This window comes from Dasypus novemcinctus, chromosome 5 (assembly GCF_030445035.2).
Source record: "Dasypus novemcinctus isolate mDasNov1 chromosome 5, mDasNov1.1.hap2, whole genome shotgun sequence".
Taxonomy (NCBI): domain Eukaryota; kingdom Metazoa; phylum Chordata; class Mammalia; order Cingulata; family Dasypodidae; genus Dasypus; species Dasypus novemcinctus.
Genome location: NC_080677.1, coordinates 128836381 through 128863043, shown reverse-complemented (window position 1 = coordinate 128863043; position 26663 = coordinate 128836381). Strand labels below are relative to the sequence as shown.

At 40.3% G+C, this 26663-nt stretch overlaps 1 protein-coding gene and 1 pseudogene across 1 annotated transcript in view; both read right to left on the bottom strand.

The window, feature by feature from the left end:
* The window catches only part of CNTNAP2 (contactin associated protein 2), a 2351919-nt gene that overhangs the window by 168674 nt on the left and 2156582 nt on the right, over positions 1–26663 (bottom strand). The window contains exon 20 of the mRNA XM_058297514.2: positions 25216–25349. Coding sequence (XP_058153497.1) covers positions 25216–25349 — 134 coding nt within the window. The remainder of the gene's footprint in view (positions 1–25215; positions 25350–26663) is intronic.
* Positions 10058–18563, bottom strand: LOC139438988 (NEDD8 ultimate buster 1 pseudogene; annotated as a pseudogene).

The window sequence follows — 26663 nt, the reverse complement described above, 5'->3', positions numbered from 1 at the left end:
ATGGGATGTGGAAACACCCAGGGACTAGCTGCTATTGGAGACTGAACTACAAGGACAACGGGGTGGGGACCTGCAACAGGAATGTCATGACAACTGGGCCACGAACAGGACTTAAAGGGAGAACTGAGGATTTCAGTGACAGAAAGAAGAATTTCTATGCCTACGTCAGCCAGCTAGCTTCCCCCAGAAAATTCAACGTCAACACTGAGTTCCCAACTTGCAGCCTGCCCTATGAAATTTGGACTTGCCCATTCCTATGGCCACATGAGCCAATTCCTACAATGAATCTCTTAATATTTAAAGACACACAGATAAAAACACACACAAACACAAACACACACACCCTGCTGGTTCCGTTTTTCTGGAGAACGATGACTAAGACGGGTGGTCAGGGTAGTCTCACAAAGTAAAGGAAATCTGGGCAAAGACTTGAAGGATGTGAGGAAGTTAATGTTGCAGATATCAGGGAAAGAACATTCCAGGCAAAGACTAACCAAGCAAATTCCCCTAAGGTGGGAGACTGTCTGTGGCATGGTAGAGCAACATAGAGGTAGTCTGTGTGGCTAAAGTACAATGAAAAAGGGGGAGAAAGTGTGAGATGGGGTCAGCGCAGATGTTGGGCTAATTCATGTAGGGCCTTGCAGGCCATTACAAAGACTTTGGCTTTTCCTCTGAGAGAAACGAAGACCACCAGAGGGTTTTGAAGAGAGGAGTGATATGGTCTGACTTAGATTTTAAAAGGATTGCTGTAGCTGATGTGTAGAGGAGAGTCTGTGCCGGGCAAGGAAAGAGGTACTAAGACCAGTTAGGAGACTACTGTAGAGGGGATATGAGGGAGGTATAGGCCAGTGCAGCAGATGTGGAAGTGGTGACAAGTGGTCAGAATTTGAATGTTTTTAAGACAGAGCCAGCACTGATTTCCTGACAGACTGTATGTGAAAGTGTGAGTGAAAGAGAATGATATTCCAGTGATATTTTAGGCCTGAGCAAGTTGAAGGATGGCGTAACCATCAACTTAGACTGGAAAAACTACAAGTGGGGCAGGTTTTGGGAGTTTAGATCAGGAGGATGAAATTTTTTTAGACATTCAAGTGGAGATGTTCGGTAGTTAGTTTGGTGTATGAGTCTAGAGTTCAGGGAGAAGGTTGGGTTGTGAAAACAATTTGGGAATTTATGGCATACAGATAAAATTCAAACCATAATATTGGATGAGAACACCAAGGGAGTGAATAAAAACAGAAAAGAGAAAAGGACTTACCAAAAGAAAAAATCTACACCAGACTATGTGAAACAGACTTCATTCAAGGCTGTAAACAACAGGGAAGAGTGAGACCAGAAGGCCACAAAAGGGGAGTGAGGGCTCAACTCCACTGAAGCAGAGGGCATGAGAGATTTTAGGATTGGAATGGTGTCTGCTACATGATGCTGTCTCCTGTGTTTACTGTCAAAGTCAGATGGCTGAAATTAAAATGATTGATAGTACCAAGTACTGGTGACTACGTGGAGTCACTGGAACGCTCATGCTTTGCTGGAGGCAACATAAATAGAAAACAGTCTGGCTGTTTATGATACAGTTCAACATACACTTGGAGCCCATCAGTTCCATTCCTAGATATTTACTCAAGAGAAATGAAAAATTATGTCTATGAAACACATGCACAAATGTTCTTAACAGGTTTATTTATTGTAATAGACCCAAACAGAAAAAAAGCCATATATCATCAAAAGGTAAGTGAATAAACAAACTGTGGTATAATTCATAAATGTAATACTCCTCGCCAACAAAACGAAATGTACAGATACAGGCAGCAACAAGGGTGAATCTCAGAATCATTATGCAAAGTGAGAGAAGCCACACATACATATTCCATTTGTATGAAGTTATAGAATAGTTAAAACTAATCTGTGGTGATAGGAATCTGATCAGTGGTTGCCGAGGGCAGCAATTAGTGGGAATTGACTGGGAAAAGGTACAAGGCAACTCCTTCTGGAGGTAATGAAAATGTTCTACATCTTGATAGTAGTAGAGGATAAATGCATGTACACATTTTTCAAAACTCATCGATCTATACTCTTAACGTATGCACATTTTATTGTGTGCAATTTACATGTCAATAAAGTTGTTTGAAAAAAGAGAGAAATGAGAGAAGTTGTCCTGGACGTGAGTACAGACCATTATTTCCAGGAGTTTTATTGAGAAGAAAAACAAAGAAATGGGGGAAAATGGGGTCCAAAGAAAGCTTTGCTTCATGGCGAAAGAAAAAGCATTTGTGTTTGATGATGGGAATGAGTCAGTAGAGAATAAAGATAGAGAATTGTAGTAACAATGTCCTTGAGTAAGCAAGATAGATTTAGTGCAAAAAAGCGGAGTGACTTACTACCAGTATTTGCAATTTACATTTTGTAGACTTAAAGGAATTACTTGAAGAGATTTTCTGACAATAATCATTATTCTCATATCTAGGGAAGGAGGTAGAAAAGGATGCGATCATACTAGATGTGGGGAAACTAAAGTGCGAAGAAATTTGTCTCTTATCCAAGTCCACAGAGTCAGTGGTAAGTATTCAGTTTAATACACATTGTTATGTGCAAGATACCATGCTAAGTGTTGTTAGAAAGAAAATTTCCTGATTCCCTTAGAGGCTAGGATTCTCCTTCACTGTAGCCTAATCCTGTGTTTGTTATTTTTAAAGAAATGAAACTGCGCTTTCTATCATTGTCATTCTCCTAACTCAGGGAGCTAATGATTTTCCTCAGTAAATGGCATTCAGTGAACAATGATTCTTTGCCAGATGATGTTTTAAAATACTGAGAGAAAATTTAAATGCTCTATGTTTAAGCAGACTAAAGTTAAGGGCTTTCTGGTTCTAAACCTATTTAATGAAACAACATTTGCTTCTTTATTGGCTGGTCCTCTAGGTTTATGGATTTGCTTGAATTGTGATTGTGAAATGCTACTCATATGTGGGGTGTTTAAGTAAAGCAACCCCAGGTGCTTTTACTTTATTGATTTTTTAATATAGTGGCTTTGGTATTTAAATGAGTTTGAGTTTGTTTCTTTAATAGTCTTTCAATAAAGCTTAAGTTGACCTGGTTCCTTTAGTGATCACAACACAATAATGGCAGAAAAAAGCTAATAAAAAAGATGAACTCATTTTATGTGGTTGAAAGGTTATATTTCAATTGATTTTAACTGTAATATAGTTAAAGTCCTTGATATTATACCAAAAAACTCAGCAAGCACACATCCTTTCTTTGTACAGCGGCTCTATCGATATTACTTTGCCAGTAGGTTTTGGCAGCAACAACGATAGTCAGGATGGAGCCTAAAAATTAGCATTATCTGAGGACTGATAATTGCAGCCTACAAATTCTATTCCAGGTGAAAGAGGAGTAAGGTATATCAGGAATATTGTTACATTACAAAGTAACTTCAGAATTTGGGGCAAGTGGCATGGATCCAAAAGCTTGATTTGATGGCCAGCTCTGCTGCTGACAGAAAGCAGTAAAGCTCTGCTCCCCAGAAACACTAAGCTTTTCAGCCCACACATGTTTGCAGTAGAACTGTGAGAATTTAGTACAGTTGGTAAGGCATGGGAAATGGAAAAGACTAGGAGTAGTGACAAAAAAAGAGATAAGAAGGGCATTTACTTCTCCTCAGGAGTCCTGCCTTTATGTACTTTGCTTATAATCCAGCCCTGTATGGGTAAGCACTGTGTGCGTGTACACACATACACACACATACATACACACAATGCATATATAGTGTTTGTGTGTGTGTATGTATATGCCTGTTGAAGCTATAAACAAACTGACTGAGATCATTCTCAGCCCAGAAGCCTGTGAGACTTGGCTTTGGACTTATATCATGTGCTCAAGTCTACTCCAGAAAAGGCTTGGGTGAATCTGTGGATCTTGAAACTCATGGCAGCCCCAGACCCACTCTTTGCCCAAATCCTAGCTTTTCTTTAATTAATCTATGAGTGAAAGTCTAGTTTCTGATGGTCTGCCTGAGTTCCCTTGACAATCTAGGAAAGAAAGAATATGCTACTGAAAGGATGTGGGAGGAGGAGGAGAAGTGCAGACAGTATCTTTGGGGTAGAAAAAGTTGGTCCTCCTCTTCCTCCAATGTAGCATCTAAAATTTCTTGAAGGTCTATTCTGAGTCTGAGCCTGCCTTGGGCACTTTACACATAATATTTTAATTCATCTGCCCAACAACCTTGTGGGGACATACTCTTATTGAGTGCATTTTATAGTTGAGGAAACCTAAGCACAGAGGTTGTTACATTAAGAGGTCATATAACTCCTAAGTAGAATGGGCAGAGTTTTGTGGGCCTGCAAAGCACAAACTTTCCCACTGTAACTTTCCCACCATGCTGGCTTGGAGCCTTGGGCCATAGCAGAGCTACATCTACATGATGCCCCAAATGAGCAAAAATCCTGGGAATGTTTGGACAACAGGGCCACCCCGAGGCTGCCTCTAGTTTATGCCCTCCTCTTCCCTACTTTTTTTTTTTAAAGATTTATTTATTATTTTTTATTTATTTCTCTCTCCTTCCTGCTGCCCCCCCTCGTTGTCTGCTCTCCGTATCCATTTGCTGTATGTTCTTCTATGTCTGCTTGCATTCTTGACAGTGGCATGGGGAATCTGTGTCTCTTTTTGCTATGTCATCTTGCTGCATCAGCTCTCTGTGTGTGAGGTGCCACTCCTGGGCAGGCTGCGCTTTTTCACACTGGGCAGCTCTCCTTGCGCGTGGGACTCCGCTATGCAGGGGACACCCCGGCGTGGCATGGCACTCCTTGCGCGCATCAGCACTGCATTTGGGCCAGCTCACCACATGGGTCAGGAGGCCCTGGGGTTAAACCCTGGACCTCCCATATGGTAGGCGGACGTTCTATCAGTTGAGCCAAATCTGCTTCCATTCTCTCCCCTGTTTTTGACCACATTTCTTTTTACCAGTCTTCTGATTTCTATGACCCTGTCTCTCTTTTCCATCCATCTGTGGTAAGAGGACATGTTGCCAGAAGATCCTGAAGTCAGAGGCTACAGAAATCTGTCAACAATTTCATGGCTACAACCACCCTCATGTGTGGTGTTTGGCTGTCGGGGTTAAGCACACAAACCGTGGTAGAGGCTGCAGGCTTGACAGACCAGACCTTAACATCATTTTCATAGAAGACCAGGGTCAGATTTGTACAGTGGGCAGGTTCCTACTGTCAGTTCTCATAGTTTAACTTCTGCTGATGACTCTGGGTGATAATATCAGGAGGGATGCTTGAACAGTCATTTACTCAATTGCTCTGTTTATTCTCTTACTTTCACTTCCTTTGGACATACTTTTTTCTTCTCTTTTGAATCACCAGCTCAGATCCTCTCTTTCATTCACAAATAGTTTTCAAGCTGCATGTTATCATGCCCTTCAACATTTTGATCATATTTCTCCATCTTACAGATGTTAGAGTAGGGTTAGTTTTTTTGTTTGCTAAGTGATTACTCGGGGAAGAATGTAAATTAATTATACTTTAGAAAGCAGTCAGAATCCCTGTACTTTCAAATGGGCCAAGCTCTTGCTGAGTGCTCAGAATCCATTATTTGTATACTATATTCATGCATTTATTCAGTCACTCAGGAAATACTTCTTGAGGATCTCCTGTATGCACAGAGCTCAGTGACAGAGCTGTGAGATAAGCAAGTGTATAAAAAGATCCCTGGCATGCACCCTTTGAACACAACAGCAAGCCTCTATTTATATAAGCGACACAAAGTCCCACTGCTGTCATGGTATTTCATATTAGGTGCAAACACAAATGCGACAATCCTTTGGAGTTGATAAGTGTTTGTAGAAAATCACTTTTAAACTAGTTTGACAATTTTTCCTTTCCCACTCTCATAACTGGTTGTGGCTAATGACCACTAGAGGGCATTTTAACACTAGCTCAGAACCTGCTCCAGGCACAGAGCACAATTTCCATCAAAATCCTCACACTCAGTAACTGTGCCCACGTTATCTTCTCCCAAGATGGGCAGCGTGTGGCCCTTCAGAACCTCAGACCATATGCTGAGATACATTTATTTTTCAGAGAGAAGAAAAATATCTTTGAGATAGGACCTTGCTTTCAGTTACCTATGCGTGGGAAACAACCCGCTCTGCCTGCTGTAATAAAAAAAACAACTTCAAGAATTACAATTTTTGAGAATGATTTTAGTGCACTGCAGATGGATATAACAATATAATGCCTCACAGATTGGACTTTAGTTTTCATGCCAGACAAAATAGAAATCCAGGAACCTTATCTTCTTTCCTGAGAGATGATTTAAGTACTTAATGTGCTTGGGGGAAAAAAATGAACTCTCCAACCTTGAGCTCATAAGCTTTGAATGTATTCTGGAGAAGGGAAGAGAGAACTGACATCTCAAACCCTAAACTAGAGCAGAAATTGCATTGCAGCTGCTTTCCCACTGAGCTGTAAGAGATGTAAAGTGAAGTAAACACATTTTTCTGGAGTGTAGGAATGGAGGTCCTGTCTAGGCTTGGAGTGCATAATTCATTTGCAGATGAAATTGCTTTAGAAAAGAAATGAAAAACTTGGACGCGTTGACATATTCATTACCAGTCTTTTTCGGTTTCAGATCAGATGGGTTTGATGGTTTAGAACTTATTTTTTTCTAATATTCTTCTGTATAATTTTTATGAATTGTATAAGAGTAAATTATTGAATCCCTGTAGTAAAAAGTAAATAAGATAACCTGGTACCCCCCTCCTCAACCCCTTATGGCAAATCCACTTCCTGTTTAAGGAGCAGCTCAAATGACTGTCTGAGTCTTCTCTGATCCATTCTTTCCTCCCCCAGGAGGATTAATTCCCCCTTTTTTTCTGTGCTTCCAAGCACAAGCTTATACTTCAATTGGCACTTGATTCATGTCTGTGTGACTGATGGTCCTCTACTGCAGGACTGTCAGTTAATGGAGGCTACAGACACGCTGCGTGCTGTGAACATAGTAGGTGCTAAGGACATGCTGATGGGTTGAACTGTCAATCAGGGCCACGTAGTTCTAAAGACCCTGCTGATAATGACCCTGCAAGCTGCTATCTTAGTTTCTTCTCTAAGAAAGAGAGGGGAATTGGGAAGGAAGGGAGGTAAACTAGCATTTTACCGGGCCATACTAAGATGTTTTTGGGTGTATTTCCATTTAACTCATTCAAATTCCAGTAAAATAGGTGGCCTTATTCTCATTTTACAAATAATGAGAGAGAGATTTTGGTAACTTGCCAGAGAACACAAAGCTACTAAGTGGAGGAGCCAGGCCATAAGGACTCCTTTTTATTTATGTCTTAGTAACAACCACGTAATTCAATAATCCCACTCCAAGGGGGACTGAGATCATTCTGAAATCATTCTCAGAGGGAAATCTTGCTTTATGTGCTATTGCCTTATTGCAGTCCAAACTGCTCATATTCTCTTCTCTTATATATGCTTTCTATATTCCTTTCAGCATTTACATGTTGAAACTTAGAGATTAAAGTCTCTTCCAGAGGAGATTTAGGTGGCATACGTTTCTACTATCTGAAGAAATGTTTATCTTCTCTCCTAGAATATAAGCTCCTTGAGGGTCAAAGACATATTTTGTTCATATTTATGAGCCATCCATTTACCCTGCCAAATCATTAGTGGCCACCTGAATTTCTTTCATAGAGTAGATAGCATATATTTGTTATCCTCACATTAATTTCCTCCCTCCTTCCCTTCCTGTCATCTTTGTATCTATAAATCCATCCATCCATCCATCCATCCATCCATCCACCTTCTCAATATTTGAGAAGATTAGCAGGTTCCACCCATTATACTTCTTCAACACATAATATTTTCATATGCATTTCCTATGAACAAGGATATTAGTTTATGTAATCGCCTTAAGTGCAATTGTTAAATTCAAGAATTTAACAATAATATAAAGTTATATTCCATGTTTCATTTTTTTCTCAAGTACCAATTATGTCCTTTTGAAACTTTTCTCCTCCATTCTTAGATCTCATCCAGTAATATGTATTGCAGTTAATTATTATCTCTTTAGATTCTTTTTTTTTTATTTGTAGAAATACAGATACAACACAAATCTTACTATCCCAACCCCTCCCAAGCGTACCATTCAGTGGGATTAATCACATTCCTGATGGTACAGCACCCTCACCACCATTCATCACTAGAATGTTCCCTTCATCCCCAGCAGAAATCTTACACTCATTTTGCATTCATTCCCCATTGCCTCTGCCCCCTCCACCCTTGATAAACTCTACTATAATTTCTGTCTCTATAAGTTTGCATGTTCTGTGATATTTTCTTTATGATTACAATGGGGCTTAAATTTAACATCCTAAATCTATAACAATCTCATTTGCTTTGGTACCAACTTAACTTCAATGGTATGTTCCTATTCACCCCTATCCTCCCACCTTTATGTAGTTCTTGCCACAAGTTATTTTTAGTACCAAACCATTGTTTTACTATTACATTTTGTGCATTTGCCTTTTAGATACTGTAGGAAGTAAACGTGGAGTTACAAACCAAAACCATTTGGTATTGCTATTTATATTTACTCATATCATTATCTTTACTGGTGTATTAGTCAGGGTTCTCTAGGAAACAGAATCAACAGGCAATATCTCTAAATAATATGAGATTTTATAAAACTGTCTCATGTGACTGTGGGGATGTACAAGTCCAAATTTTGTAGGGCAGGCTGCAAACCAGGGGCTCCAATGAAGGTCCTTGACGGGATCTCAGGAGACCCTAGCTGCCTAAAGTAGAGATGGGAATTCTCTCTGAATACTGAAATCACTTCCCCTTTGAAGACTTAACCATCATAGCTGGCAATCTTTATTTCTTCATGCGGCTTCAGTCAATTGTCTAGAGTCTTCTTTTTGAACTGCATAACATCCTTTAGCATTTCTTGTAGGGCTGGCCTAGGGATGATATAATCCCTCAGCTTTTGTTTATCTGGGAATGTCTTATTCCTTCCCTCATTTTTTTTTTTTTTCTGTTCTGAAAAGAACAGTTGGATTTATTTTTTTTTTATTTTTTTTTATTTCTTTAATTCCCCTCCCCTCCCCTCCCCCGGTTGTCTGTTTTCTGTGTCTTTTTGCTGCGTCTTGTTTCTTTGTCCGCTTCTGTTGTCGTCAGTGGCACGGGAAGTGTGGGCGGCGCCATTCCTGGGCAGGCTGCTCCCTCCTTCCCGCTGGGCGGCTCTCCTTATGGGTGCACTCCTTGCGCGTGGGGCTCCCCTACGCGGGGGACACCCCTTTGTGGCAGGGCACTCCTTGCGTGCATCAGCACTGCGCATGGGCCAGCTCCACACGGGTCAAGGAGGCCCGGGGCTTGAAATGCGGACCTCCCATGTGGTAGACGGATGCCCTAACCACTGGGCCAAAGTCCGTTTCCCCCTTCCCTCATTTTGAAATGAGTTTTGCTGGATATAGAATTTTGGGTTGGCAATTTTTTGCTTTCAGCACTTTAAATATGTCTTCCCACTGCCTTCTTGCCTCCATAGTTTCCAATGAGAAATTGTCACTCTTATTAAGGCTCTTTTGTATGTGACACATTGCCTCTCTTTTGTGACTTTGAGAATTCTTTATCTTTGGCATTTCATTGCTTGATTATAACATGGTGTGGTATGGGGCTGTTTGGGTTTATCCTGTTTGGAGTTCATTGAGCATATATTCCTGTCTTTTGTTAAAATTGGGAAGCTTCCAGCAATTATTTCTTTGAATATTCTATTAGCCCCTTTCAATCTTTTTTCTCCTTCTAGGACTCCCACAATGTGTATGTTGGTGTCCTTGATGGTGTCTCACAGGTTCCTAAGGTTCTGTTCACTTTTTTTTTTTCTTTCTTACTTTTGCTCCTCAGACTGGATGATTTTAACCATCTTATCTTCAAGTTGACTGGTTCATTCTTCTCTCAGCTCTAATTTGCTGTTGAACCCCTCTAGGGGATTTTTAAAAGGCTTTTCATGATAGAATTTATACGCAGAAACATAGTACTTTTTTTCGTCTCATGATTTAGTTTTTCTTTGTTGCTGATTTTATATTTTCTACCTGGGGTAAGTACTCTGCAGTAATGATTTCTGCATCTTCCAGAGTTAAGATAATCTTCATGCTCTGGAATATCTTCCAATATTTCATTGACTGCTTCTGTCTTCATGTCTTCATCTGTTGAGGCACTGGACGTGTCTGCAGAACCTGAAAGGCATGGGGATGGTGTTGATGAAGAATCTTCCACTGGGAACTGTAGGTCAGGAGGAAGTCTTCCTCTGTTGTGAGCCAGGGTTTGAGCATTCCCCCTGAATACTCTCAAACCAGCTCCAGCAGCTCCAGCGCCACAACCCAAGTACACCATTTGTTCAATGTTTTCATGGGAAGGACTTTCTTGATGGTTGTTGGTATGAGGATCTGAATCATTTAACTACCACATCTGAGGATTACTGAGAAAATCTTCGGGCTTCATCCAGGTTTCCACTTGCCTGATGGAGGGACTGCTTGGCTGCATGTGCAGAGCAGACCATTCCTCTCAAAGAGTTCACGCTTTATAGGTAGTATCTTTTCTTTTCTTTTTCTCTTTCCTTATTTGAGCCAATTCCTCTTTGTGGTTGGTAATATGAGTGGCTGCATGATCCACATTCTGTCACATGCTCTTAGGCCAAGCTGGGCTTCTGGGCAGTAAAGTCCAACTGCAACAAATTGTGAACTTTTGATGGATCAATATATAACTCTTTAAAGAGATGACGTGTCCTGTTGAGATACAAGCCTCTTCACCATTTTTGCTGTAATAGTTTTGATTACCCTGAAGCAGGTAAAGTCTTAAAAACAATACCTTCTCTTTCCCACAATTTCAGTTTAAGTGGACCAGCCTCTAATGACTTTCTCCATAACAATTTTTAAAGCATTTCTGAGTCAAGTTTAATTTTTTTCTGCATCATCAAGGCATTCCAGTTGTCCCAAGCAGAAGTAACATCATACTATATCCAGCTGGAGCACTGCATCATTATCTACCATATCCAATAGTACTCTGCAACACTCACAGAAATATTTGTCAGTATCCAAAAGATATGACAATGCTAGTCCATATTTTCTTTTCAAGAAAGCTCTGCCCTTCTCATGATATCCCATAGCTAACATAAGGGCTTTTCTTTCTGAGGGGGGAATTCTGATTGATTTGCCTGTTCAGTTAGCTATGTGTAAGCATGGTATAGTTTCTGGATCCACTACCATCTCAGCTTTCTCTGCCAGTATTTTCAGTTCTCTCTTAGTCCTCTGTATTCTTTATTCTTTTAATTCGGATCTGTTTCACTTTTCTTCTTCTGCCTGAAAGTTCTTTCTCACATCATCTTCAGACTGTTTTAGTTTGAGTACCATCGCTTTCACACTGTATGCCCCTCCTCGTTCTTCAAGTGTTTCTGCTAGTTGAATCTGTTTCTTATTTATAACAATTTTGATATAATTTTCTTGAAATCCAAAGGTTTCATCTATTTTAGACCTCAGTTCCCTGCCAGTGATATGCAGTCGGGTCGCAAAGGTTTTCCTATCTTTTCTTAGTCTTGAAGGTAAGAATACTTCAATTGTAGCAATCCCTGCTGTTTTATAATTCTCATTTCCTGTTCCATGTTCAATTGCTTTGCAAGATATTTGTTCTATTACTTTTTTTATCTCATTTTCACATTCTAGCTTGTCAGAGTATTTCTTAGCAAGGTCCTTCAATGCCAAACCAACTTCTTTATTTTCCTCTGTATATAGAGGTTTCCAAAATTGAATTGTCTTCCCTTAAAAACTGGGCTGATTTTGCTTGAAGATATTTCTCTTGTGCTATCCTGCACCATTGCTACTCCCCACTCCAAACTCCTGAGTGCTTGGGTGCAGCAGTGGCCACTGTTTATTTTCATTTTGGGTGAAACCACCTCTGCCTCTGCCACTGCACAGCCCTCCTGTCACCAGGTAGGAGGGTGGGGGTGGGGCAGCTGGGAGGGGGGAGGGGGAGGGGTGGCAGGTCATGGAGGGCCAGGAGGATGGGATGGGGCCGGGCAAGGGACCTGACCCACTGGAAGGCAGGGTTAGGGTGGGCAGGGGTGGCGCTCCAGCCCTAGGCTGTCTAGAACCTTCAGTCTGGAACCTCGTGCCTGGGCCCAGTTAACCCCTCATCAGAGGAAAAGGAGCCTGGCTTTGCTTCTCAAAGACTTGAAAGAGAAGGGAGTACTTTGCAGGAAGACCCGTATCCCCTGGAGTGAGGTCTGGCCCCTTTCTGCCACATCATGACTCCCACCCCGCCCCTTGGTCTAGAGCAGGGGATTCAACCCTTTTTTGTTCCACTGACCCATTTGCCACTCAGGTGAAAGCCACGGACCCTTTATTAAGTCCACAATATACTATGTATTATTTAATAAATATGTCACACTCGCACCAACACATCCACACAAGAAGAGTGTTTTTTTGAATTTCAATTCAAGCTCATGGACCCCTTGTTAAGAACCCCTGGTCTCGAGGGTACCAAACAGGATGTCCCACCTCCCACACCCATCTACGTGGTTTCTAATTTCTGTAACCATGGTTGTCAGCTATGTTTGGTTCATTTTCATAATTTCCATCTTTATACTGATATTCTCTTTTTGTATATATTGGTTTCTTGATTTCCTTTAGTTCTTTGTCCGTGTTTCCTTTTAGCTCTTTGAGCATATTTATGATCATTTAAAAAAATTCTCTATCTGGTATGTCCCTGGTCTGATCTTCCTCATTGATGGTTTCTAATGCTTTAATCTCCTTGGAAGGCTGTGTTCACTTATTTTCATTTGGACTGGATTTCAATGGTCTTCTTCAAATTCACTGATACTTTTCACTTCTCCACTGATATTCTCTTTGTGTTCATGTATAATTTTCCTGATTTCCTTTAGTTCTTTGTCTATGTTTTCTTTTAGCAATTTGAGCCGAGATAGAACCATTTTTTAAAAAAATTCTTTGTCTGGAATTCCTCCTCATTGATGGTTTCTAATGCTTTAATCTTCTTTGCCATGGCCACTGCTTCCTGTTTCTCTGTGTATTTTGTAATCTTTTGTTGAAACCTGGACATTTTAATATTTTGATGTATTATCTCTGAGGTAACTGTTCCTTAAGCTTGTATCCAGCTAATGTTATGATAGAACTTTTCATTGACACCAGTAGCTAAAAAAAAAAAGGAGAGAAAAAAGCAAACACCTTTCCCAATCTTTGCAGATTGACCTGTGTGAGTGTTCTCCTTCATGGCTTATACATATGAAGAGTTTAGAGAATAAGTCCAGGCCGAAGCATAGGGACCTCGTGGTCCTTTCTGCACATGTATCTTGCCTTGGGCACGAGTGTTTGGCCCTAGGAATTCTCCAATTAATGCGGTTGGAAGGTCTCTTCTTCCCTACAAAATGGTTTCCTCACAGTCCTGGGCACTGCACTGTATGTCCTATAGCCAGCAATCCCTTGCCCCAGGAAACCACTTGCCTGCTATCCCACAACATTCTACAAGAGCTCCTGTAGAATGTGCCACCTTCTGCATGTAGGGCAGTTCTGGGATAGCGAGTCCTTCAGGCCACAACCAGACAGATTGGGACAGACATACATGCTCCCAGTATGTGCATGAGAGTTACTCGGTGCCCTCTGGAATCAGGACCAGGGATCCATGTTGGGAGTGTGGGTGGGCTACATGCTGAGCTGATGATGACTTGAGGAGGGACCAGCCAGGGAGGCGGGAGATCCTACTATTTTAAAGTTCCATTTTCCTTGATTCAGTGCTTGCCATGTTACTGTTTATTGAGCTTTGAGAAAGATGTTTCTGCCAGGTCTTGCTGGTTGTTCAAATCTTCTGTTAGTGAATCAAGCCCAGAGACTTCTCACTCTGTCATCTTGATCTAGGCCAGGGCCCCTCATATGTTTTAAAATTTTTAAAATTTTTTTATTTTTTTATTTATTTCTCTCCCCTCCCCCCCCCCTCCCCCCCCGCCATTGTCTACTCTTTGTGTCCATTTGCTGTGTATTCTTCTGTGTCCACTTGCATTATCTGGCAGCACTGGGAAACTGCGTCTCTCTTTTTTTTGTAGCATCATCTTGCTGTGTCAGCTCTCCGTGTGTGCAGTGCCACTCCTGGGTGGGCTGTGCTTTTTTCACGTGGGGCAGCTCTCCTTGCGAGGTGCACTCCTTGTGCTTGGGGCACCCCTATACGGGGCACCTCTGCATGGTATGGCACTCCTTGCGTGCCATAGCATGTGCATGGCCCAGCTCACCACATGGGTCAGGAGACCCTGGGGATAGAACCCTGGACCCTCCATATAGTAGATGGGTGCTCTATCAGTTGAACCATGCCCGCTTCCCCCTCATATGTTTTTAAATATAAGAAATATAATAAGAAAAATCCATTGTTGATAGAACAGCCCTGATTCATCTTCAGAGGTTTTTATTTTTGTTGTTGTTGTTGTTTGTTTTTGTTTGTTTTTTGCCTGCACAGCCCTTCACTGCGTACCTAGGAATTGTGTCCTTAAATATGGGCTACCCAGTCCTTTAAGTGTAGAAGTGATCTGCACTTACAGCTAGAAGCTGGTTGGAAGGATCTGGTCGGGAAAGGAATCCGAGGCTCTGATGGTTGGGCACCCTGTTTCCTTTGAAGATACTTGACCAAATAGTGCTACTTTCTGTTCAGAATCAAATAATGAAACTTTGCTGAAATATCCTTCTAAAGAACATAGACCAACCTAAAAACAGAGGAGACATTACAAAAGCTAAAGAGCTCATGAGGATTTTTATATGTAGCAATTGTGAATAGTCTCTGGATATATGGACATATGAAAAACAAACTCTGACTTATATATGGACCAAATTAACGCTCAAGTTCCCAATATTTGCATCCCTCTCTTCTCTTCCTAGATATCTTCCATGGAATTAAACCATTGTAATGATATGAGAAACTATAAAATACTGACCTATACTCTCCATAGCATTAAACATAATGAGCCAGTCTTTCATTAGTGATGTAGTAATATACTTGCTGAGAATCCCACTAGAGATACAGAGAATGGGTAACTGCACTTCTGGGAGGGAAGAAGTTGGAAAGTTCAAATGCCTCATTATTATTCTTGCAAACACCTCTCTTCTGTCAAACATGCTTGTAGTGCACAACCAAGGCTTTGAGTTTATCATCCAGAGTAGATAAAAACTAAATTAGCCAAAGGGAAGGAGTTACAGTAAATGTAATTTCAAGAGCAGGGCTCGAGGCTAGCTAGGTCAACTTTCTTTATTTGTTCTGACATCTCTAAAAAGATTTAATGCTTCTCAACCATGTTATTTTCTTTAATAAAGGCTTAAACAGCATCTGATATTAAGCTTTTCAAGAGTGTTTACATCTATATGCTTTTTGGTATTGTTCTTCATTGGTAGAAAGTTCAAGGGTAATAAAGGCACACATTTAAAAATAATGTATCTGAGTTTCAGTGTCTCTAAATTTAGCCCGGGCTCCATGTTACTATAGAATAGAAGGATGCTGAAATGGAAAGACAGTAAGTTATGTTCATGTTTACTTAAAAAACTGAGATGGAACTTTTATTGGTGTGTCATGCTGTGGGTAGAAAAAGCTAATGCTGGATCTCTTAGTTCTCTTTTACTTATAAAAGTTAGGATTTTATGACCCCAAGAAATTATCATTAGGTCATTTCTTTAATGTTCCCCCCCCCATTATATTAAATTATTTTATTTCTAAGGATGCTATCACCTAATTTGGTATTTCAAAAATAAATATGATTTTTTGAAAATTGCATTATGATACATGTCCTATTTCTTGTTTAGCAATAGTCACTTTTTTTTTTAAGTATTTATGTCATCAGTTTTATAAAGCTGTGGTCATAATGCATACACTTCTCTACATATTTTACTTGCCATCTAACAGTACATTAGAGAAATTCTGTTGAGACAGTTTTCTAATTTGATTTCCCAATTAGGCTGATATTTGCCTGTTGGAGGAAGGATCTTCTATTGTATCTGACAAGACCAAGTAATCCATGTTTAATTTAAAGCCAGTTATTGTAGTGTTTAGAGTATGGGGTTGGGAGTCAGGCAGACCTGGGTTTGTATCACCAGTCTATCATGTATTGACCTTTCTATGTCTGTTTCCTCTTCTGTAAAATGCGGATAATGGTATCTATCTCATAGGATAGTTATTTTCATGAAGTACTGCCTGTGAAGCACTAAGCAAAGTGATGGGCACATAATACAGTCTAGAAATACTGATTGCTTTTACAACTACTACTACTATAACAACAAGTAAACTATTGGTACTAGTCTTATTCTTCTTCTTCTTATTGCTCTAATTAGGTTTTTCCTGTATTGGGTTAAGTAGAATGTCTGGCTCCTTTATTAATATTTTTGATAAATTTATTAAACAAAAGAATCTTAATTAGCAGATCAAATAATTTTTTTTTTTAAAAAGCTACTCTACCTACTTTTTTTCCTAAAAAGAACTTTAACATGCATTTTTCAGCTTTCTAGCTGCAGGTGGCATTCTATGAGCTAGACTGAATGCTGGAACTTTATTAATCGCCTGAATTTCCTGAATCTGTTTGTTCATTTGTATGATGTGGCTAATAGCATCAGCTTTTCCCAACGCATAAGGTTGAGAGTAGCAAATGAGGATTATGGAACTGTTCGTAGCACTGTATAACATGATTTTTAAGGTCCTCCCTAGTAGAGAGAAATTTTCTCCTGGCTTGAAGAGGTTTCTTGAACCTACTTACAGTTGAACACTTTTCCACATAAAGTGGTGAATTAAGTCCCCTTGTCCATCAAGATTTCATATCAATTAACATAAATTACTGCTCTCTTAGTCCATAATTGAATTACTTTTCATGTAACTGATTACAAAATTCCTCCAGGAAATTTTGACAAAACTCTGGATGGGCCCCAAACTGCTGATTTTTTTAGCATTCAGTATCCATATTGGACTGTGGACCACATGCTATTACCTACTTCAGAGTTAGTATTTCTCCAGATAATATTTTATTCTAAGCCTTTTCCAATGCTAGCCTTTTCTTCTTCTACTCATGGCATAAAGGTGAAAGCTTAGGAAGTTTCACATTTCTAGTATCTGTGTTTAATATTATGTTCCCTTTTGGAACAAATACACTCCCTCACTTTTCACTCACCCCACAATAATTATGCTCCCATGTTTTCCCTTGATCCACACACACTTGTTCAAGTCCTACCATCCCTTCATTACTGTGCAGTAACAGCACAGAAGTACCATATAATTTACTTTATTGTTCTTGACAGTACAAACAACTTTTTATCAACTTATTTATAAACTGTGCATGATTTACTCCATTTAATTCTATCCAACTCCAAGGAATGTGTCATTGTGTGGAGGGAAGTTGCTGTCCAACTAGGAACACTAGCTTTGGACTGTTTTATGAGCAAGAAATAAAGTAATTTAAATTGTTATAGCAGCAAATATAACCCCAACTAATATATACATCATTATCTTGAAGTGGGGTACTGCCATAATAGAAACCTAAAACTGACTTTGTGGTCAGGTGGCAAGTGGTACAGAAACAGATGCTGAAGGCAAGAAAATGAAGAGCCGTGGTATACAATAAAGCTTTAAGGAAAGTGCTCTGAAAGAGCCAGATTGGTCATGTATGTTAGTTGTTTCTTGCTGCTCACATCAGAGAAGAGATGAGTTCAGGAAAGAATTGGCTAGTTTGCAAACAAAAATGAAAGGGAATAGAGGAATTAGAGCCTTATGTTGAAAAGGAAGTAATAAAACAGCAAAAACTTTGACTAGCAAAGGGGCTTTAAGATTTCCCATTTCAGCAAACTGACGTGGCCCCATGGGTAAAGTTCAAATGAAGGGTTTTTACTTCCTACTTTGGCTTTCTGTTTCAGATAGCTTCAAGGTAGCTTCCATTAAATTGAGAGAGAGGCAAGGGCACTTGGGAGAAAATGAATAAGTAGGTCCAAGATTTATATCCAGGAAAGAATTTAGGGTGTATTTATTGGCACATGGAACTGACTGGATGCAGACAAATCAAAAGCCAACTCAAGTTTTGAGGGAATGGTATTGCCAAAGAAACCACAACTCTTGCCTACAAAAAGTTTGTGAGTATAAAACAGCCCTTAGTGCAACATGCACCAGCAGGAGGTGGACCCTGAAAGCAGGGCAAGCACAAAGTGTCCATTATCCCCAACACCCAATTCAGATGTGGTCGTGGTAGATAAAGGGCAAGGAAGAACTTCCCTGGAGATGGAGCCATGGAGGACCACTTGGATCATGGATAAGAATTCAGCCTAATCAAGGAACAACTCCCATTGCCAAGGGGGACTGGTAGAAGTGGTGGTGGGTTCTCAGATTGCCTTTGGGGTACGATTTCATCACTGTTAGAGATCATGGGGCTTTCGTTTTCTAAAAATCTCTCTGATACAGGGATTTGGGAATCTAATCATTTGTTCCTTGTACCGAGAATTGTTTTTTGAGAAAGTGCTTATTTTGCTTGCAGGAAATCTGCAGCTTCATCTTGGCAAATACAGGCTGTCCTTCCAGTTAAATGAAAGCCAAAATTATATATCCTTACCATCTGCACATTTGAATTTTTAGAGAGTATGGACTTTGCCCAGTGAGCCACACTGGTTATCTATACCAGATCTGAGTCAGTTCAGAATATATCCCTGAACTTTCTATTGTCTAACTCCCATCCAAAACCAAAAAGATGTGATAGTTATGGATAATTATTCAAATATCATGTAGTTTATTCATTTTTTTCTTACTATTTTTATCCTTGGATCAGGCCAGAATATCAGTAAGCTGTATCATTTTGGTCCCTTACCCCTTTATCTACTCAACATACCATTCCACCCTACTATGTATAGAATCATTCAGGCTGAATTGCATTTTGAAGTTATGCTTGACTTTTCTGAAGAGATGCTACCTCAAATACCCTTGTAAAAATACATTTGCTGCAGGAATGTTGTAGAAGGCATTGCCTACTACCTCTCTCAGAACCTATTACATACCAAGGAGTACAAAAGACCTGTAAACATCACTACATTAAAAAAAAAATCTGAAGCAAATGTAGCAAAATGCCCAAATTTGTACTACAGGTATACATTTTGAACTATTTATTATTACTCCTACTACTAATTAATCACTCAATTTCTTGCCAACAAGAAGAACCTACTTAAAAATTTTTGCGCGCATCCTTCCAGTCATGTCTATCATTAACGATTAAGAGCATGTGTAAACTATGAAATGTGATGGACCTAGTTTCAATTATGTTTTTGCTACTTACTGGTTTTTAACTTTGGTTGAGTTACATCAAACTCTCTGAGCTTTAATTCCCAACATCTCAAAGTGAGGATAATAATGGCACACACTTCATAAGGCTTTTGTGAGGATTAAATGAGAACACGGATGTAAAGTACTTAGCACAGTGCCTAGAACAAAATAAGCATCACAAACGTGAACTATTAATATTATAACATATGCAATATAACATAAATGGGTCAATGCTATCAGCAGCTTTTTATGTCAGCAAATATTTGCCTATGGTATAAAAAAGTAAAAATAATGATACATTTTGAAAGTTTCAATTCTCTGGAGAAGTTATGTATTTTATCCTGATGGGTTATATACTTCTGACCTCCAAAATATTACTAGCCAAATTTATACAAGTGGGTAAGAACTCATGACCTGAATAATTATGCTTTATTTCCTCCTTATCTTTAGGGATTACTTTTTGCTATTTACTTTAATATTCTATTTCTTTTTATCTATTCCCTGCAAACTACTTTAGATCCCTTGTGCAATGTGGTTGGGAAGAAAGAAAAGAAAGAAGAAGGCAGGAAAAAATATGGATGGCAGAAAGGAAGGAAAGAAGAAAGGAATTGCCACATGAAACTCTGAGATCATTAACTGTAATTTTCAGTTTTTGGAGTCATGATAATTTGCATATTTTTTCATTGCATTCAGTTCTTTTTCAGGTACATGCAGTTTGTTTACATTTTTACTGACACTACTTCTTAAGCTATTAACCTTGATGCAACTGTGAGTTGCCATAAATGATGTCACTTGAGGGTTGCTGCAGGTTCTGGTTCACTCTGGTGTCTGATAAGTACTAGAGTCAGTTCTTCATTATCTATGTGGAGATTAAGCACTTTGTTTTTTGGCAGCAAATGTTTCAACCAAGGTCAATATCCCTCAAGCGCTCAGCACCATTTCAGACTGTGTGTGCTCAGGGAATGCAAATTAATTTAATGTTAGCTGTAGACAAACCCAGATAGGAAAGTAAGCCTGTTTTTAAAAATACCATAAACACTGATAAACATCATCTAAATTATATGATGTTCGAGCATGTATAAATGTATAAAAGTTCTCCTTAATTCCAAATGCATTATCCTACAGGATGTCTAAACTCATCTTCAAATTAGCCATGTCTTTGTTCTTCTCTTTGATTATAAATACATTTTAATTAGAAATTATTTAAATATCTTTGCCTTAATATTTTACTGTAATTGGGGACTATCAGAATAGGTTGATGATGTATGCTTGTTTTATAATTCTTTTCAATTATAATTGCAACACTTACTGATTGTAGGAAATCAGGAAATGCAGAAAACTATATATAAAATAAAACAGGGAAGCGGACGTGGCCCAGTGGTTAGGGCGTCCATCTACCACATGGGAGGTCCGCGGTTCAAACCCCGGGCCTCCTTGACCCGGGTGGAGCTGGCCCATGCGCAGTGCTGATGTGCGCAAGGAGTGCATTGTCACGCAGGGTTGTCCCCGCATAGGGGAGCCCCATGTGCAAAGAGTGTGCCCTGTAAGGAGAGCTGCCTAGCGCGAAAGAAAGCGCAGCCTGCCCAGGAATGGCGCTGCACACATGGAGAGCTGACATAGCAAGATGACGCAACAAAAAGAAACACAGATTTCCGTGCCGCTGACAACAACAGAAGCGGACAAAGAAGAAGACACAGCGAATAGACACAGAGAACAGACAACTGGGGCAGGGAGGGGGGGGAAGGGAAGAGAAATCAATCAATCAATCAATCTTAAAAAAAAAATAAAACCAAGGAGTGGATGTGACTCAAGTGGTTGAGCTCCTGCCTCCCACGTGGGAGGTTGCAGGTTCGGTTCCTGGTACCTCCTGGAAAAAAAAAAGCAAAACAACAAGCAAAGCAAACAAAGAAACAAAAGGCAGGACGTCGATGTGCTCAGTGGTTTAGAGCCAGCTTCCCTCATGCAAGGTCCCAGGCTCAATCCCCAGTCCTTGATACCTCAAAAATGAAAAAAAAAAACCCACAAAACAACAACCAAAAAAACTCACTTATAATCCCTTTACACAGAAACAAACACTATTAATATTTTGTTATATCTCTTTCCACACTTTTTTGAGGTTATAGAAGTTTTCAAATGGATTTGTAGATCATTTAAAGAAAAAGTAAGAGTATTTTTTGTGTGTTCTAAAGTTACCCTCTAAATTACTTCCATTCTCTGCGAGGCCTTCTTACCTGAAAGAAAGCAGGACATGGGGGAGAGAAATCTATGAGACCTCATTTTCCAGAAGGAGGGGCCATATCTTCTCTTCTATCTCCTCCTTTATTTTCTTTCTCTCATTGGGGAAAGAAAGGGCCACCCAGGAAAACCCTGGACTGAACTGGGGGAACTGGGCAGAAGACCGGAGTTTCCCAAACTGCTAAGTCCTTTGGAGCTGAATTCAAGTGGGACAGGGCTTCTAAACAGGTCCAGAGATTTCGTGAGATTTCATTACACTGTCTGCCAGAGGAAGGAGGGAGGGCGGGGGATTTCCAACACCTTGGGTGCAATCACTAGGGCAAAATTCTAAGTAAGCCCTTTAAAGTGCTTCCCTTGATTTTTTTTCCTTACCTCAGAGTAGTACACATCCAATGTGTTTCATACCTACAGTGCCTCCCTCCTTTTTCCTGGAAATGTGCTTCCCCCAATTCCCCAATCCAATCATGAGGTTTGATTAGGGTTTTTGAGTCATTGCCCCCTTCACCACCTCATCAGGGTGAGCACATGACCCAAGTCAAGCCAATCAGAGTCCTTCTCTGGGATTTAAAAATGAGAACCAAGAAACAAGGACCCTTTTTTCTGGTAGCAAAACAGGGAAGACCTGTCCAGTGCTCCTGGGACTGGGACTTGTGATCCATGAATGATGAAGCATGGCAGTAAGAGGAATTAACCCAGTCCTCAGAGAGATGTGGGGAGGTGCAGATGAGAGCGGGAGGGGGCAGGGGGCAGGGAAGAAGGGGCGGGGTGGGGGGGGGGGAGAGGAGAGACCCCAGTCCCGTGACCGAACCCGTGGCTGCTAGTCCATAGTTTTAATACTTCAGATTTTCTGGATCGTGTTCCTAAGTTTTGGTTTTCCCGTTTTTAAATTCTGTGATGTACCCCAGAATCTTTTCTCCACAAACTGATTCTAAATTTATTTTCTATCATTTGCAACTAGAGGAACTCTGAGCAATAGACCCAGGCTCTCCCCCAAACCTCTTTCAGTGTTCTAGATTTTCTGCGGTTCCCTGACACTTTAGGCAATCTAGAGCGCTCTGGTTTTCCTGCCTCAAAAGCTCCATGTTCTGAAAATAGTCCACCCCTCTCGCCTTCTTCAGGTCAACTTCTAATTTACTGAGGCTGATATCAGCTCTGATTACACTGGCATTTGTATCTCAAAGAGTTGCTGGTTAGTTCCAAAGAATTCCCTCTCGACTGGATGTGCAGAGAGGCAGCCTCCTGAGCTATCCTCACTCCAGGCTTTCATCTTGGGAAATACCCCCAGAAGTGGAATTATTGAGCCCATTCAATTCTATTCTCTCCTCCCACTTGCCCCAACCTCATCTTGGCATGTGGTCCCATAACACACACGGAGGAGGAGTCCTAACAAGGCATTTTCCTGGGGAAAGCAAGCGTCAAGCCTGTGAGATTCTGTAGCCATAATGGGTCTGTATTATGCTGTCCTTAAAGCCAAATGTTTAGTTCTTTTTCATTTTTAACATTTTTTCGGAATGATAAAATGGCAAGAAAAGCAACTTTCTTTAAAACAGGTGACAGATTGGGTGGTTTAAGACAAGAAAATGTCTCTAATCAAAAATCAATGGGGAAGTGGATTGGCCAAATGGTTAGGGCGTCCGTCTACCACATGGGAGGTTCATGGTTCAAACCCCGGGCCTCCCTGACCTGTGTGGAGCTGGCCCATGCACAGTGCTGATGAGCGCAAGGAGTGCCCTGCCACGCAGGGGTGTCCCCCGCGTAGGGGAGCCCCACACGCAAGGAGTGTGCCCCATAAGGAAAGCTGCTCAGCGCGAAAGAAAGTGCAGCCTGCCCAGGAATGGCGCTGCACACATGAGAGCTATCACAGCAAGATGATGCAACAAAAAGAAACACAGATTCCCGTGCCGCTGACAACAACAGAAGCGGACAAAGAAGACGACTCAGCGAATAGACACAGAAAACAGACAACTGGGGTGGGTGGGGGGGAAGGGGAGAGAAATAAATAAATAAATAAATCTTAAAAAAAAAATCAATGTAGGGAAGTGGACTTGGCCCAATGGATAGGGCATCCGTCTACCACATGGGAGATCTGCAGTTCAAACCCCGGGCCTCCTTGACCCGTGTGGGGCTGGCCCATGCGCAGTGCTGATGCAGGCAAGGAGTGCCCTGCCATGCAGGGGTGTCCCCCATGTAGGGGAGCCCCATGCGCAAGGAGTGCGCCCCGTAAGGAGAGCCACCCAGCGCGAAAGAAAGTGCAGCCTGCCCAGGAATGGTGCTGCACACACAGAGAGCTGACGCAACAACAACAAAAGAAACACAGATTCCCATGCCACTGACAACAACAAAAGCAGACAAAAGAAGAACATGCAGCAAATCGACACAGAGAACAGACAACTGGGGGGGGGGGGAAGGGAAGAGGGAAAAAAAAATCAATGTAAAAACAAAAAGAAAAAAAACAATGTACAGAACAAGATGTTATAAAACCATCCATTTCCTGAATTTGCTTGCTTTTCTGAATAAAATGAGTTATGGTTAAAGGTTTCATTTATTTAGTAAGTCCTGTGTAGCACTTAGGCACAGGGTCTCCATTAATATGAAAGAACCTTACTTATAGCACATTTAATTAGCTGCAAAATAAGCTGTATCTGCAAGTTGTCCCTTAAGGAGACAGAGCTTTAAGGAGAAAGAGCTTTCCTTAAAATGCCCTATAGCATTGACTGTTAAAGGCCGTAGGTAAACTCCATATCAAGTTATGAATTTGACATCCGCCAGTATTCTAAAAGAGACATGGCTTGTGCCTCTTCTTTATAATCTGAACTTTCTACAGCAACTAGCCCGAATCCGAATGAGGACTGAGAGGCTGCTGAACTCCTGCCAAAAGACACTCCACTCTACTGACAAAACAGCATCCTCCTGCTGTTCTTTTTCCTGACAGGTATCTATTTTGAACTCCTTCTAGAGAATACAGTGACAGTTCCCATCCTTGATCTTTTGGCTCAGTTCCCAGGGAGACCTCCTCATGTTATGTTTTATTCATGGTGTCTCCCAGGCTGGTTTCTTCATTATAAAGAATCAGTGGTGGGGGTATGCCCAATAAATGAACCTGAAATAAAACTCGAATGTCATAATAAAACCATTCCTTTGTGTGCTGAAAGCCTAAAACCCGAAATTCTGGGGAAGGTCTGTGTTTTGAGGCTTTGAAGACACGGGATCCGTAGAGGAAATATATACTTATATTGTGTGGGAGTAGCAAAAGAAGTAGGTCAGATAAACCAAAATAGCCTTTGCCAGGAAACATGATAAAATTCAGACATCTGAAAGCATTGAGAAAAAAGATATTGCGTTGGGTAAAAACAGTAGACTGAGAGATGGAGTGGGTTTAAAACTGGGAAAGCTATACAGAATGTACAGAGTAAACATTTATTTCACCTTCACACTAAAAAGTTTCTTCACCATTAACTCAGTTATTGCCCTTCCTATACAAGGCAACACATCTTTCTTTTTCACTAGAGAGGAATTTGTAGGAGAAAATACAGTAAGCATCTCTTCCACGTGTCTCTCTCCCAGCCCCCAAAACAAAACAAAACCTTTGACTAAGTATGGCAGGGCATAGGGACTATAATACTAATAGCCTATGATTTATGTATACATGTATGCATACCTGGAGAATTATGGTTTTCTCTTGTCGGGTGATGTTCACACTGTGAGGCTGTCCATTTACCATGTTCCTGTGGTCTACATCAATATTATATGGCTCTCTGGTACCACCCAGGTTGTACTGAACCTGTAAGCTGCCTACATAAAGAAAAGGAGAGAAACTTAGTAGTTCCTTTGCTCTACGTTTCATTTTAATGTCACCCCCCCCACCCCCTGCCACTTAGGTTTTCATTAAATCTGCTCCCTCCCTCGGTGTTCATTAGTATCTATCATTCCAGTCCTGAATTCTGATTCACTGGCACAGAATCAGACAAATCCACAAGGGAACCCGTATTTGCAATCTGCCCACAATGACCAGCCAGTGACCAGCAGCTCAATACTGAAGCAGTAAATGGTGTAAATGATCCAAGTTGGGATTGTGCCTGGAAATGAAGAAAACACGTATATATAGGACTGTGGAGATGGCTGCAGGCCCCCACAAAATACTATGCTAAATTGAAAATAAACACAGGGTCTTATGCCATTAGCAAAGTGTGACATCCAGCATATAAGAGAATCATGAACATACAATATTAAAAATAAACATAATTTACAAAAGATAAACACATGGGATTTTGGGTAGTCTCAGAAACCATGAAAGCAAAGTAATGAATTTGACTGAAGGTCAGAGATGGTATCAATTCAAATGCAATTAAAGGGAAAGATGGGTTTTTCAGGTTCCCAAGTGCTCTTTTGTCCTTCAATTATAGTTCACTTTGCCTCAACAACTCATTCTTTTTATTAATTTATTTTTTTGCTCCTTCTTGCTTCTTCCTAACAATGACAAACAATATTTAAAAGAACTAACATAACAGTCCTAGAACCTGGTTTTAATTCTTTGGCACAGCAAATATAGCTTTTATCTCTTATTTATGATTTTTAAAGATATCAGTTTTTATATCATTGTTTGTTCAAACTGAAATCTTTATGTTGTTATAGCCTTCACATCCCAGAGCTTAAAAATGGAGCCAACATACTAGCAAGAGTTTGACCAACTTTAAATCATCGAATCGATTCTTTGGTTGGCTCTCTCATTTTCCTTCTAGAGGAACAAAACTGATATTCTTGTTTTCAAGCTACGAAATCAAACACGATAACTAAACTTTAGAAAGAAAAGAAGAGAGAGAGAAAATGAAAGTCACCCCATCCAGAGGTAACTAACCATTGTGGCAATACATCCTTCTAAACATTTCTCCTGCCCATATAAATATATATATTAATAAATAAATGCTATCATTTCTAAATGCTGCCCTTCCTTATTTAGGCATTGCAGCATTATGTTTGTCACTTAAAATATAGCACTATGCTACTGGAGTTGAAAGAAACATTTGTTAGAATAATTGAGAATTAATTGCATTTCCTATCTTTGCTTTCTGAACTAACTCCATAACCTTTATTTCCATTTTTTCCTTA